Source organism: Spea bombifrons, chromosome 6 (assembly GCF_027358695.1).
Source record: "Spea bombifrons isolate aSpeBom1 chromosome 6, aSpeBom1.2.pri, whole genome shotgun sequence".
NCBI classification, from domain to species: domain Eukaryota; kingdom Metazoa; phylum Chordata; class Amphibia; order Anura; family Pelobatidae; genus Spea; species Spea bombifrons.
In genome coordinates, this window is record NC_071092.1 from 4,321,124 (window position 1) to 4,337,393 (window position 16,270).

The 16,270-nt window shown below is 34.3% G+C and overlaps 1 protein-coding gene across 17 annotated transcripts in view; it reads left to right on the top strand.

Moving 5' to 3' along the window:
- Positions 1-11,051, top strand: part of MITF (melanocyte inducing transcription factor) — a 66,084-nt gene extending 55,033 nt beyond the window's left edge. For 3 of the 17 annotated variants that reach the window (XM_053470146.1, XM_053470147.1, XM_053470152.1), the window contains exons 3-11: positions 2,619-2,837; positions 3,592-3,684; positions 3,966-3,995; positions 4,167-4,284; positions 5,653-5,709; positions 6,334-6,409; positions 7,948-8,007; positions 8,825-8,972; positions 10,375-11,051. In XM_053470146.1, coding sequence (XP_053326121.1) covers positions 2,619-2,837; positions 3,592-3,684; positions 3,966-3,995; positions 4,167-4,284; positions 5,653-5,709; positions 6,334-6,409; positions 7,948-8,007; positions 8,825-8,972; positions 10,375-10,770 — 1,197 coding nt within the window. In that variant the 3' untranslated portion in view covers positions 10,771-11,051. Of the gene's footprint in view, positions 1-806; positions 1,400-2,618; positions 2,838-3,591; positions 3,685-3,965; positions 3,996-4,166; positions 4,285-5,652; positions 5,710-6,333; positions 6,410-7,947; positions 8,008-8,824; positions 8,973-10,374 lie in introns of those variants that run through there. The other 14 variants (XM_053470148.1, XM_053470149.1, XM_053470154.1 and 11 more) reach the window with 12 other exon arrangements.
- Positions 11,052-16,270: the final 5,219 nt, after the last annotated feature.

Sequence of the window (16,270 nt, forward strand, 5' to 3'; positions counted from 1 at the left end):
CATAAGTTAAGCGAGTTGGACATCTGATTTGGTTAAAGTGTGCAAAACAAATCCTGTCTCGGCTAAAGTGTGCAACATTAGCAGACTTTTAACACAAGCCGGTGCTTTGTTTAGAAATATAGAGTGTCGGATTAACTGTAATTTACTGATTTGTTCTACTTTTAATAGTAGAACTGTGAAAAAGTACTTACAAGTGTATGTAATACTCCAAAGGGCTGTATATAAATCTGACATGGACAGGAGTGTTATATATATATATAATCCATATCTATATCTATATATTATATAATATCATATATATATATATATATATATATATATAAAACTCCTGTCCATGTTATATATATATATATATATATATATATATATATATATATATATATATACACTTATGTTATATTTTTAAAAATAAGTCTTCTTATGGAGAAAAAAAAATCATGTGATTTTCTTTTCTAAAACAGTAGCCTCCATACACATTAAGAGAAATATGAGTGAAATAAAAAAAAAAAAATACCTGCATGTACAAATGTTTGCTAAAAGATAAAAAATAAGGTCTTAGAATAATGGTATGGATCTATGGCATGCAGAACTGCTTGTAAAAAGGAAGCCACTTTATTTCACTAAAATATTAAGAAAAAAGCATATTTTTCAATTTTTTTAATTTATTTTTTTAAATTGGAAAACAAAAAATACTAACTGTACTTTAAATCATAAAATATGGCATAGATTTTTTTCTATTTTTTTAGATGCCTTTTTGATTTTAAAATGACAGTAATGGTGACGGTAGTCGTTCCTCGTAGTCGTTGCGTTGATTCGCGGTTACACAAGTTTCCGACGCCGCACATGCATCTTCACTAGACGCAGGAGAGCACGGCCCACGTGCGGAGCCAACTCATGCGTAGAAATCTTTAAGTAACGTCTACGTTTTAAAGAGAACATACAACTTTTAACCTTATGGCTTAAAAAAGAAGACACACCATTGTCTATCTGTAGAACCGGAACAAAAGATGAATAGACGAAATGCCCAAAGCTATTACTCAATTTGACTTTGATAACCCAGGTCTAAAAAGATCCTTTTTATGTTTATGAAGAATGACGTCAAAGTCGTACAAAAAAAAAATGTATCAAAATAAAAGGCTACACTAGCAACCCATCCAAAAGGCCCTCATGTATGGACTGTTTGTTCCTTTACACGCGTAACTAATTGGCTTGGCTTATTATAAGCCCTGGGATGCTGTGATGGAGCTTCTTCACCAGCCGCTTGGTAAACTTATTTGTGGTTGTCCCGTGGAGTGGCTTCCGAGGAGGCGAAATTAAGGAATATTATCACATAACATTTGGACTGATAAACCTCGAATATTCAGAAATGCTGGAAATGCTAGAATTTAACCATTACCAGGTGGGATTTTTTTTTTATTTTTTTTTTCCCGTTTCTTGAAATTCCGCATGCAAGGAATTCGGCACAATTATTTTTCTTCTGTTCCTTGACGATCGTTAATAAGTTCCATATATGTGACATTTGTATATATATATATATATATATATATATATATATATATATATATATATATATATGCAGTCAGTATCTATATTGTCTACTTTGTATCCATCCATCATTTATATTGTTGGGCTGTTAGTCCACAGAGCTGAATATATATGATATATTATGTAACATATAATTATAATAATGTTTATTGAGTGCATTTCCATTACTTACAGTGCTAATTCACGCTATAATACAGTATGGTATTTAAATGTTGGTGTACTTGACCGGTGAACGGCATTCGTCTTATATAAACATTTTGCCAGTAGATCGGCCCCCGTCTAGTCGCCCGTTTCTCCTGCTGTAAAGACTGAAACCTTAATCAGTCGTTGGTCTCGTCTTAGATTCAGGAGCCGTATGTCTATCCCATACACGTTTAATACCCTCACTGTATTACCCTCTACCACTTCTGCTGGGAGGCTGTTCCATTTATCTACCAACTTCCTTACCTTTATTAAACCACCATTATATACTGTACTGGGGTCTTATGAATACAAGGATTCTCATAGAAGGAACTCCGTTTATGATTTATATTTAATTTATGAGGGGGGCAAATGTAGACTGTAGAGCTATGACAGTTCAGCAATTAAAGTGTCTCCCACCAAACCTCCTAATTCCCCATGGCTGTTACGTTTATCCGGAGTATTCTATTAAACATGACTAGAAAGGATTAATATGAATCCTGTAATTTCTTTTTGTGGGTCTATTTAAGAAGGGGCCAAACATACGATATCTTCTTCCAGTGATATTACATCCAGGTGTCAACTTTGGTTATTTAATTTAATGATTTTCTCTTATTTAATTTAATTAAAAAATGCAATTTGTTCCAATATATTGATTTCTATGGTCCTACATTCTGTTTATTTTAAATTTCAAATTTTGTTTCCCGCAAAATCCAAATTTATGTGAATAAATATTGTTTTAAAATAGTATTTTGAATATTTCAATTATTATTATTATTATTATTATTATTATTATTATTATTATATAATTCATTGCATTGCAGTAACTTCCATATACCTGAAAGGGGTTAAAATGAATTCAGAACTTTATAAAAGGAAATTTATTTTACCAGGTGCAGACTCACCTTGAAAATCCGACCAAGTATCACATCCAACAAGCCCAAAAACAACAGGTGAAGCAGTACCTGACCACCGCCAAACACCCAGGCCAAGCTTTAAGCTTACCTTGTCCTAACCAGCCAGGTGATCACATCATGCCCCCCGGAACGGGAAGCAGCGCTCCCAACAGCCCTATGGCCATGCTGACCATTGGTTCTACCTGCGAAAAAGAGGTAACTGTCTTTATCTCTATTTCTAATGGAAAAAATGGCTGCCCCTTCACGTTTCTGAGAAATATTGGTATATATCCAGACACGGATCTATAGATTACATTTTGGATTTTACTAGTTCAGGTCTTGGCTTCTAGCCACGATTGAAGGAATTCTTTATTATTACTCTTTATTTATTAAGTACTAATATGTCCCGCAGGACTGTACAAATAAATTTGGGATGGTTATCAAAGATATAACAAGCCTTATGGCACTTTCATAGAAAGTTCTTGGAAAGAATGGTGGACTTCTGAAGGCCCCACTCCTGACCTTAAATCTAAAAGCAATTGGTAATTGGGACAAAATCATATTTCCTGACGTACAAGGTGGTCTAGTTGGAGTCATGAAGCTGGAGTCAGTTCCATCGGACCCTGCTCAGGGACACTAGAGGAATTTCAAATAATCTTTATGGGAGACCGAGATGATCCCTTGAGTTAAAACCTAAAGTCAATGGAAGGTATTATCAGAAGATGGGTGGAGGACAGGGCTTTCAATGAGTCCTCCAACGCGGTCGCCCAAATGTTCAGATTCTAACCTCCTAACAAAGAGGTGCAGACGATTGTCCATAAGGATTGATAATTGTGAGGCATATTTACATTCTAAGGAGAGGTTGGAAAAGATTTTATATGTATTGGGGGACTCAGGATAATTTAATCTTCACAATAGACACATTTTTATGTATTTGAGTAGAAAATTACACTTTCGCTTTGTTTCTTAGATGGATGATGTGATCGATGACATAATAAGCCTGGAGTCCAGCTATAATGAGGATATTCTCCTAATGGATCCTGCCATGCAAATGGCAAATACGGTAAGGTCCACCATGACGATTCCTTCGGTTACCCTGTAAAGTTGCGTAAATGGCTCATAAAAAAATATATAATTTCTAGTTAATCCTGCTTTATACTATTCTAAAAGAATCCTTGTAACAAGAACACTGAGATCTCATCGTACAAACAGTACTGTTCCTTATGCATAAATTGTGTTGAGTTATGATTTAACCCCCTTTGTTCAATCTCCATATGTTATTTTTTTTTGTTTTGTTTTTTTTTTGGGAAGTAGAACAGATTCAGAATTTATGTTTTTTTTTAGATCTATCAAACTGGATTAGTCTACCCTGATGTGAGTTTTTATTTTATACGTCTTAACCATCAGAACCATAGAACGTGTAGTTTCCATTAACACATTAAAGTCATTTTGGCCCCTTCCTTGTAGCGAGTTATAATAATGATTTCCGTTTTTACGTAGGGAACATTTTTTAACAATAATATTTTGTTTTTGTTTTTTTTCCAGTTGCCTGTGTCGGGTAATTTGATTGACATTTATGGAAATCAAGGTATGCCTCCTACGGGTTTAAACATCAGTAATTCTTGCCCTCCTAATCTTCCCAATATCAAAAGGGAACTCACAGGTAAATAATTTAAATATCAGAGAGGTCGAGGGATTCTTGAGGAGATATGTTTAGTTTTTTTTTAATAAAAAAACTACCAAATAATTAAATTAATAAGAGATAAAAATATTCTGATATATATTTAATATATATTTAATATGATATATATTATATATATAATATATCACATAGTGTCACTAAATGTTGATGTCAAATTCATACAGAAAGTTCCACTCTTGTGTACCGCAATTGTATTTGGTTATTTGGGCCTTTATCCTCAAAAAAGCAAATTTTTGCTACTAATTTAGTTTACTCCTAAGCAAAGTATTATAAATAATATATCTGACATGTAAAAAATATCTCACTAGTAAAAAAAAAAAACACCAGTGGCCTCCTATACACAGCCCAACATGTCAGAGGAATGATACACGTCGTTCTGATGCAATACTATTGTCAAGAATGTTCTTTGGTTATAAGGACCTGGAATACTGAGAAATAATTGAGAATTAAGAATTAATATTCTTGTACCACCGCTGAAAAGATCTAGAAAGTTTGTCCTCGTTTCATGGAACACGTGGTTTTTTCAGATAAAATTGCCACTCAAATGAAATTGTTCCAAAAGAAAGAAAAATCTTAACTTTAATCAAGAGAATGTTAAACATTACCTATATGTCAATGTTTAAGTTATTCTTATGATGTACATCACAATTTTCCTTCATCTTATTGACTTTTGACCAGTTAGAAAGGAAGTACCGTAAAAAAACAAATAAGGCAACCAATCAGGAAGGAGATAACGGGTGCACGTTGGGAAGTTTTTATGTTCAAGAGAGACGCGTAACGAAAATACATTAAATCATTAGATTGTACTTTAAAAATTTCAACATAGACGCTCTGGTGATTGACGTTTTCTTCTTCCGTTGACATCAGCCTAAAAAGTTTTCGCCAAAAGCCAAATTCTGGTCAAAGTATAGCAGATGATAGTATTTTACTAATTTCCAAGTTTATATTGTTACTTTTTGATCACTGTACATTGCTTGGTATCCAGATGATGACTATAAAGGTCTCTCAGATACCGTTGTCCTCAGCTAGATGTTTGTCCCCAGTCCCAATTCTCCACTTTTCCCGTAACTTTTATAGTCATCAAAGACTTTGTCAATGGAGTAGCTACAGTATCTACATATATATATACATACATGTTACATGCCTACCAATCTGTGTCAACGAGGACTACAGCTACAGTAGAGTGGAAGCTTTATAGACTAAGTCAAATCCCCAAGAGTCGCAGAGCAGTGACCTTGACCTTCACCACCACCATGCGTTAAAATACTATGAAGCCGCTTGTGAAAGTGAAAATGGTTTGGAAAATGTTGTCATAATTCTACATTTCAGAATCGGAAGCAAGAGCGCTGGCCAAGGAGAGACAAAAGAAAGACAATCACAACCTTAGTATGTAGCCCTTTCTTAACTATCATTAAGTGTTATTTATTATCAAAGCTGAACCATAGATAATTCTACGAACAATCTGCAAAATTTCCTGGAAAATTAACCACCATTTTTTTTAAACAATTTAATTCTTTGCAAGAAATTTTATGGAGTGAAAGGAAATTATAATTTTATGATTCCTGAGAGAATTTTTTTATTTTTTATTGGAGCAACGTAGAAAAGATATAGCATCACATGAGCTTTAGGGAGCTCAGAAGTCTCTTCTTTAGATCCATCTAAGCCAGGGTAGAAACAATATGAGAGACTTGTGCTCCCCCTAGTGGCGTTCCGCATAAATATTTTTTTATTTTTTGGATATTTTTCTTTAGATTTATCTTCATATACCGTATTGGCTCGGATATAGGCCGCCCCCGAATATAGGCCGCACCCCCACTTTAAAAACTTAAAGTGGGGGAAAAAAGTGCGGCCTATATTCGAGCCAATACGGTATTATAATTTTTCGGTTGTATTATTATTATTATTATTATTATTATTATTATTATTATTATTATGCCATCTACTGTACATCACTTACTTGATTTAAAATTCTTACATAAACCGCATTTTAACATTTTTTTTTTTCCACAGTTGAACGAAGACGAAGATTTAACATCAATGATCGAATAAAAGAACTAGGAACGCTGATACCCAAATCAAACGATCCGTAAGTTCTTAATAGTGAATTTGATGTGAAATTCTTTGGTGAAATCCACACAAAATATTTTGTCCGCTATCTTTTGAAAACTGAACTATATTAACTTGAATGCAGTTTTTCCATAAAGTTGCTTTCTTTTCCAACAACAAATTAACCCCTTAATGACAAAGCCCGTACATGTACGGGCTCAAAATGCATTGTTTTCAATGGGTTTAGGGACCGCCCATTGTCCTCAAGGGGTTAAAAAGAAAAAAATATTAAATACGTAATACCAAATATAAGGATATGCGCAATTTCATATTTTAACCAGGTTGAACCAGATAACAGCTCTGTCCCCCGCTCCCCTATAGATCTACAGCATAAAAAAAATCCGTTCTCAGTTAATCACATAGATTATAAAATTTTACATTACATTACATTTTATTTATAAAATAATTCCGTAGCGCTGTTACAAAAAAGTGAAGAGAAAGGAAAGTGAAAAATTATAATACTCAACATAAAAACAAATCCAATGAAATGAATATGCCATACTAGTAAGATGCAAGTTTACAATCCATAAATGATATTTAATTATAAATATATTTTTAGTTAACATAGTTTGTGAGAAAGAAGATGATTACACCTATTTTATAGACAAACAGATTGTATGAAAATGTAATTATTATTTAGGGGCACCGGTCCGATCCACGTCCTGTATCAATATAATGATCTTATCAATACCCATGAAATTTGGCTCGAAAGGGGTGGGAACTCCATGCCCGGAGATTAAAAAACACCCAAGTGTGGGGGTCGAGTATGGATCGAAACGTTAAAATCCGATCTATCGCCTTCCCTGCGGTGATTTGTGGGACTTTTAAGGACACCGGTCATTTCTTGAAGCGTGTAAAAAGTTATGCTCTGGTGTAATTCAATTTGAATCTGTTGAACAGAAAAGGTGGCCTGTGTGTAGCGTACCCATTTTTCAAAAAAGGTTGAGTATTATTTTTTTTTGGGACCCTTTAAAAACACATTTGCTTTGAGATGACCCAGGTATTGTCTTCCTGTCTGGTCAACTAATTTAAATTACGAGGTTTTCCAATGAATTCTGAATTCTGGTAAAATGAGAGCATGGTGTGCTTCTCTACATTTTTCCTTTTCCATTTCAAAAATTTTAATTTTTTAATTTAAATATTTTTTAAAGGCTAACATACGCAAGGTTCTATAGCTCAACGCAGAGCTCTCTTGTATTTTTATGTAGATGATGATGGTGGGCATACAAAAAATATGCGAATAAACAGAAGTATCCCACCTTGAATACGAAAGTAATCTCAGAATAAAATCAAATGTAATTAGGGGGTAACAACAATTAATTAACAGTAAGACCAAACCTTGAATGGCCTTTAGAATTTGTACCAATGCGTTTAGAATAGGGTAGCTTGAGTGGGTCATTTTATCGTATCTGCTACCTTTTCTATTGTTTCTCCAAACCCCTCCGCCAGTACTTGCTGTCCTATATGTCCCAGAGTTCATTACGCACAATGATCACCCACTCCTTGTCACTACCCTAGGTCCTACAATACCATATCTAGATGCCCTAGCGAAGTGGAACCTGGCAGTTGTAGAGTCTGGTGTGTATTTTTTTTTTTTGTTTTAAATTGATGCAAATGTAGCTTATATTTTTTGGTTATTTTTTTTATTTTTTTGTTTTGTTTATACTCATGAAAAACGCCCCCCATTAAATTACAAGATATTTTCAAGGAGGTCCATGTTTCATGTATCCACGAGCACAATAAATATAATGTTTATCAATGTATCCATTTTTTTTTTTTACATTATTATAAAGTTCCTATATTTAAATTTAATACAGTGAGGGGAATGTAAACACACATAGGATAGGCATACGGCTCCTGAATCTTAAACGAGACCAACGACTGATTAGGGTTTGGGTTTTTACAGCAGGAAAATAGGGCAGACTAGACGGGGGCCGAATGGGGGCCGATCTGCCGGCAGGTTCTATGTTCATATGTTACTTTTTGTTTGCAAATATATACATATATATATATATATATATGAGAGGTGAGCGGGACAGCCATTTTCCCCCATTACACATAAAGAAAGTCCTTACAAGTAAGAGGGCAGGCGTCTCAGCCGGCTCGACTTCGGCTCGCATTTCTCCAGTTTTCACAGGCTGTGCTTTGCCAGACGTTGAGCTAAAAAATTGTCGATACTTTAATTATTCTGACTCTCTAGTGAGTTGACTGTGTTTTGATATTTGTACAATCACCACCTTTCTTAGAATGGTATATATAGTAGTGAAGTTGGCATAGTGTCTACATGTCCACCTTCCCAACATAACAATAACCAAAACATATACAAAAAAAAAAAACATATACAAAACATGGAGTAACCAGGCTAATGCTTTGTGTTTCTTAATGTATTTTTCAGGGACATGCGATGGAACAAAGGAACAATTTTAAAAGCTTCCGTGGATTACATACGCAAGCTGCAAAGAGAACAACAGCGATCAAAAGAACTGGAGAACAAGCAGAAGAAACTTGAACACGCCAACAGACACCTCCTGCTTAGAATACAGGTGCGTTATCATCAGGACAGGGAGTACAAAAGCATGATGGCCTATGTTTCTCTGGTCAATTATAAATATGTGTGTAGCCACACCCCCTAAAGCCACACCCCCGACCACACCCACTGGTTCAAAAGTGACCTTCTTTGGCCATTTAAACCATTTCGAAGTATGGGATTGTTCAGTTCTTAAGCTGTAGTTTAATTACTTTGTATGTATAACATCCACTGTCCAGGGCAGGGCAGATTCTGTAAGGGCTACAAAAATAACATATATTAATAATTTAACTTTTAGTGCATTCTAGGGTTTTTTGCACATTGGGTCCATCGGAAGAGACGTCGGCGTTAGGGTTTCTTCCATTTTCTTTTGTTCTTCTGCTGCTTTTGATTTTTTCTGTCTGGTTAACTATTCGTGTGGCTTACACTGACCTCTTTTTCCATTTTTTAACCCTGTAAAGACCTTACCCACCCTTACAATGATTTATTTGAAATGTACACTTTTAGGTGCAGGTGGATTTTAAGTACTCTTGATATCAGAAAAATATAAATAACATTTAGGCTGAAAAATTAAGAGGGTAATTTTGTTTTGGATTAACAGTTAAATTGACTTTGATTAAAAAACTGCCACGATTGGTTACTTGTTGCCAGTTCCGGCTTCGTGAGAAGTGTGATAAGCCCCCTCTGCCTGCTCCCACGTCAGCTCAATGTTCAAGTTTCAAAATAGAGCTTATTTAGAAAACACCCAAAGTTGAGACTTAAACCCAGGAAGTTGAGTTGATTTGACTGTAGGACATTTCATACTAATTCTGCTCAATTAATGCTAATTTGCATTTATTTTTCTCTTACAGTTTTTGACTTCTCACTAGTCAGACTGATAATGAGCTTAAGGTGTAATTGACTTAGCTAAAAGGAAGTAACGTCAACTGTTGCCTTAAGGGATTGCGGTTTTCGTAATGAAACAGCAGGTTAAGCGCCCTGATAATCCAAAATGACATGTGTCACAAACATTATATTTCTGCGCGTGCATCCTCAGAAATCGCTTTTTGTAATGACTCTTGACTCCTTGGCTTCTAAGTATTGGGAGTCAGGATTCATATTCTTGAATTATCCATCTTCACCTGAAAATATTCAAACCAATTTGAATCCTTTAGAGGGTTATTTGGGGCAAGTTAATGAACCATGTACCATATTTGATATTTGTATTGGTGCACTTTTTGTGATTCCGACACCAGTTAATTACAGTGAGAAAAGGTTAATCAGATAGGTAAGACTCACTAAGACGTTGTGTGTCTGTAGAGTTAAAAATAACGTAACTAGAGCATCATTGGTCTTCATATCAAGCCAGTTGCATGTGTCGTCTACTTTTAAGCCAACCAACTATTTATATTGAGACATGTCTTTGTTGTGTCTTTCAGGAGCTGGAGATGCAAGCAAGAGCACATGGACTTTCCATCGTCCCTTCTACAGGTCTTTGTTCTTCAGATCTGGTCAACAGGGTCATCAAACAGGAGCCAATGCTCGACAGCTGTAACCAAGAGGTTCTACAAAACCACCACAACCTTTCTGGTACCACCACCCTCGACCTCACGGATGGCACCATCACTTTCAGTAATAATATGAGAAATATGACTGAATCCCCAACAGCCTACACTATCGCCACCAAAATGGGCGCCAAACTGGAAGATATTTTCATGGACGACACTCTCTCACCAAGAGTCAGTGACCAGCTTCATCCCTTGTCTCCTGGGGCTTCAAAAACCAACAGCAGAAGAAGCAGCATCAGTATGGAAGAGAATGATCACAACTGTTAGCGCTGAAAAGAGCGCCTTCGTATAGACTCTACTTTATATTATTTTTGTGCAGTAGAAAACATTTATTCTAGATTTCTGGGTATCATTTTTTTTTCATAGAACCCTTGCTGTGTTTTATTTGTAGGCCAGCACTTAATCCCCCCCCTCCCCCTTCAGTGCCATTATTTCATATTTTTTTTTGTTTTGGTGATAATGAATTTTGTAACGGAATGTGTTTTTATAAATAACTGCTTTTGCCTTTTAAAGTGTTGTAGCGAAAATATACAGCATCTTACATCATGTGCCATCTATCCAACCATCTATGAGATTTTCATTTTGTGTCGCACATCCTTCTGGAAGAATACAGGGTTAAAGCAACAGCCATCCGCCATAACCATATGTTATTAATGGCCTTTCCTTTTTGCGCGTTACTGTTAAAATGCACCACATATCAAAAGGTATATGATGATGATGATGATGATGAATGTAAAGAAACCAAAAAATGTTGATGCAGACACGTGGACACTAGCGTGTGGCCTTACCTGTTTGCTGGCCTTTTCTACTCACACTCAAGGGGTTAGTTGGTTAGTTGCTGCTGTTATATGGACTTTCTACAGGGCCATAAGCATCGTTAGTAACGTCTGCCCTTTAACCCTTTGAGTGTGTTGTTAACCACCATCCCCGCTACTTTCTATAGTGATTTAAAAAAAAAAAATGTAGAGTTTGGATGGAGTGAATGATCATTTGCTAATATGAGTATTTTAGGGACACTCCAAAAGTGGACACTTTTATGTTAAAGTTTTTCCCAAAGGTTGGATATTTTTGAGTCCCTGGTAACAGCCTCAAGAACCAGTAAACAAAACCAAACAGAATGTCCATGGATGCGTAGGATTCAAGCATAGAAAGAAATGTATAATACTCAAGAGTTTAATGATATTAACCCCATAAGGACAATGGACGGTCCCAAAACCCATTGAAAACAATGCATTTTGAGCCCGTACATGTACGGGCTTTGTCATTAAGGGGTTAAAATAGTGAAAGACGCATTTTATTACAATAGCTGTACATGCCTTGTGGACCAGCCTGCCCCCTCTTCTCTTCCCGTTCAGTAATGCCCCGCAAGCCCATAATGTGGGTTTCAAACCTATGCAGTCCACCCTACCGAAAACAATGTGCATCAGGGAAGACACGATTGTTAATTGTGATACCTCGTTGAGAAAGTGTGGCATCCATTATAGCACAAGGCAGTTGGTTTACCCATTTTAGATTATTTGCCGCGGAACACTGGGATATATTTATAGGGTTAAGTTCCGGGCTCAACTTTTAACGGTGGAACAGTTAACTAATAGCTCCATGGGTTTCTTTAAAACATATTTATTAGTTAAAGTCCTTTGTAATTTCACAAACAACAACATTTCGGACAGGATATGTTTTTTATTTTGTTTAAAAAATGTGAATCGACTGTCAGGAACCTAAAAAAACACTTCCATCATACGTGGCTGGGACAGATAGGACGGGGAACACAGCTGACGTTCTAGAGCACAACCAAGAAATGTGAATTCGACGGATAATCAAAATCGCGATATTTAGAACCACTGGGATTGATTTTATGAAAAGTGAAGAGGATCTCTTGTTGCTATAGAGACCAACAATGCAAGTTAAATAATGTGACTGTTTCACCAAACCCTGTGATTGTTTTGGGTCAATGAAAGTAGATAAAAAGGTGATTTTTTTATGATTTGTCATTATTATTATTTTTTTTTCAGATTGTGTTAAATTGGCCTTTTTATTTTTGTGTGATTTTTTTTTATCGGAGGGTACATATTTTTTTTTTTGTATTTCACTGTTCAAAACATGCATCTTGAAAGTGCAGAATTTTGACGTTTGCTGTTTTTTTTGGGGTGGGGGTTATTTTGCAAATTTTTGATTTTTAAAAAAATGTATATATGAAGTGGGAGGGTTCAGATAAGATAATTGCAGATGTATTAAGTATATTTTGTACATTAATTATTGCCAACGTTGATAAAATAATTTGTAGTTTAGTGCTTTAGCAAAATATAAAACAAAAACGCAGCTTGAAAAAAAATCTATGTTTATCAATATTTATTTTTTAGTGGTACATTAACCCTTTTGGGTGACTGAGGGTTAAACTCAAAGAGCCTTTGATATTAAAATCATAAAGCTGTTTTTTTTCCCCCCAAAGTGTTTATTTTCAACGAAAAAATAATGAATAAAAAAGTTTCTGTTAACCCGTTCTGTTAACACAAAGGAACGCCGCTGACTGGGGTTTTGTATTTAGTCAAAAACCACAACAGAATTTTTTAGAAGGTTTTACCCCAAAACAAGCTGGTATTACCTACTGAACCCATATATTTAAGCTTTAAACCGCTGAGTGTTGATTGGGTGAATAATGAAGTACTCAACCTCTGTCAGCTGAAGGGGTTAATAGTTTACTACTGTCCTGTAACAAGAAATAAAAACAGCGATTGTGACGTATTAACCATTTATATAGATCTATGCAATAATAGCTTTTATATATATATATATATATATATATATAGACATATATGTATATATAAGAATAAATTGAATTACAGGGTGTAATATTTGTTGTGACGAGGTAGATCGTTTCATGGATTTGACGCTCTGCCGTAGCAAACGCTGGTCTTGTGATAGTCGGCTTAGAATTTATCATTCGGAATGAAGTGCCTTATTTTTCTTTCTTGTGGACTAGCACTGACTGAAGTGTTGTAAAAATTCGTCAGATTGATACAGTGTATTGTGAACATAGGTGTAGACAGATATTGTCTTATAGAACAAACATGCTTCCAGAATTTATTGTGTCGGATATTGAATTCTTAAAAAAAAAATATATATATATATATATGTATATTGGGCCAACTTTAACGAAAAAATGCATTAATTCGGCCAAAGATATTTACGGAAATATTTTAGGGATGTGAGAATAGGATAATACCTGATGTTTTGGGGTAAAATAAAAGAACGGTTCTTTTAGGATCAATAGATAAATGTGGCTTTCTAGGTATGACAGGAGTTGATTTTATTTGTCCCAATCATGCCCCATCTTTAATGTCTATAAAAACTTTATTGGGGCACAATGTTGAAGTCAGGCTGTAAAGGGGATAAGGATAAGGTTAAATGCAACCGTACGCTTTAATGACGAGGATTCAACTCCATAAAAAACAATATTTCAGAAATTTTATTTGTATCTGGTTTTTTAAAGTTCCTTAAAAGATCTTACAAAGTAACTGAGAAAATACAGATTTTTTTTTTGAAAATGTTTTTTTCTACTTATGTTGTAGAAACAGTATTATTATTATTAACTTCTTAAAGGAAACTCAGGAATGAAATTCTGGCTTGAAATGGAGTGGTTTTTGTTTCTCTTTCTACCAGAGAGAGACCTCTATAAATGTCAATTATTGAGAAAAAAATAGCTGTTTTGTTTATGAGTATAGTAATTTTGCATGGAAAAGAATATATTCAGTGTCTTCCATTTAGGGGGACCTGGACAAAATGCAACAGGTTATGACATCATTAGCCTTAAATACATTTTTCATATAGGATTGTCCCTCATATTAAGGCTAATATATTAGATTATTAAATATAAATTAATATCGCTGGACATCATTTAATATATGTGGAAATATGGCAGCTCCTTGCCATAGTTTCCCCATAAACTTCAATTTATTGCTATTTCTCTGTTGAGGGAAGCCATTTCCTTTCCACCTCCATTTCCTGTTATTCTGACCATAACTTCCTGTTGGAAAATTGCTCAGGACTAGTGCGCAATGTATTCTGTAAACATGTAATAATCTACTTTACCCCAAAATGCTAACTTTATTGGTGTTCTTTCTAAAATGTCCATTTCCATAAAATAATTCTGAGATTTCGGTACAGTTTCCTTAAAATAGTATTTTTTTTCTAAAGTAAGATCTTTGCAAGAGCATGTGCTACTTTGGGGGTTAGTAACCCGTAACGGGTTGAATATACAAAAATTAAACTATATGTCAGTGCTAAATTCAACAATTTTATTTTTAGTATTGCTTTTCTCTTCAAAAAAAGGAAATAATTCACCTTAAATTATCAAATCACCAAACTAATATATTAAATAATTTGAAAAATATGTTACATTTAGGATTGGTAAGCATAAAAGAATTTCCACAATTTAGATATGAAACCCGATAATTTTCCAAATTTAGTCAAACTATTTATTTATGTTTTCAGATATCGCCTTTTTGTGTTTCCTGGTGAAATTCTTATAAACATATAGATTAACATGATATTGGGAGAATTATAAATATCCCAAATATGAACAGATACCGCCTCCATCCATTCTTAAAAAAATCTAGATTAATATTAATATTATTATATATTAATATAGAAGGAGACATAGAAACAGCAGGTATGTGGGCAAAAAAAATATTTGCAAAACTAAATATGCAGTTGTTGTAAATGAAATATATGAATTATCTTTACTATCATTTTATAGACATATTAAAAGAGGTGAAATCCAACCTGTTTCTGGACAATATTAAAACAAAAATAGACCATTATACTTAAAAATATGATTTCCTATGAGATAAACTTATAAAATAGTTCAACCTTACATTTGTTTTTGAATTTTGGGACAAAAGGACAATTTTTATTGTAAAGAAAAAATGTAATGCCCTGTAAAAATGTACTTTTTATGTAACAAAATCCATAACATTTCTAATTAGGGAAATGAATATCAAAACAAATGAATATTATTTATTCCCCTTGTTTTATTGCAATTAAGCCACTTGACTGCAGCTATTCAACTGAAAACATGCAATGTATATGTGAACGAAAAGTCAAATTTCTAAAGAATTTTTGAAAAAAAAGGAATCCTTTATAGCTTCGCCAAAAATTCAGTCATCGTATTTGTTATTTTTATTTTAAAAAATCCAACATGTGCCATTGTTTCGTGCCAACATCATATTAAACTTTTTGCCAAACGCAGGATTTCCCCGGATGTTTTTGTACGTTGTATAAAATATATAACTACCGTATATCAAATCTTCTTCGTGACGCCTAGGTTAGAAGGTTGTGTAGCATTAACAATGAAATGTATCTGTTAGAACGGTACGGTAGAATTGTATAGCAACACAGAACGTGGCCCCTTGGCCACGGAAAGGGTTAAGTCAACGGGTCAACGGTACACTATAATGCCAACACACTCTTTTTTTTTTTTGTATTGTACCCAATAGAATTCCATCCTTTATTATATTGTTTATTTAAGTAATATTTAAGCAATAAGTTCATTACGGACAAGAAAATTCTATACTCTGCCTTTTTTATATATATTACTCCCCTATACGTTGTGTTCTCTTTTTGGCATTAAGAGGGATGTGGATATTATTATTATTATTGGAAAAAAATGCAAAGAACGAAGCACAAAAAAATGTTTTATTTGCAAATAAAATGCACTGGAAGTTACGTTTTTCTTATTTTGTACACCTATACTTTTTGACACCAAGGT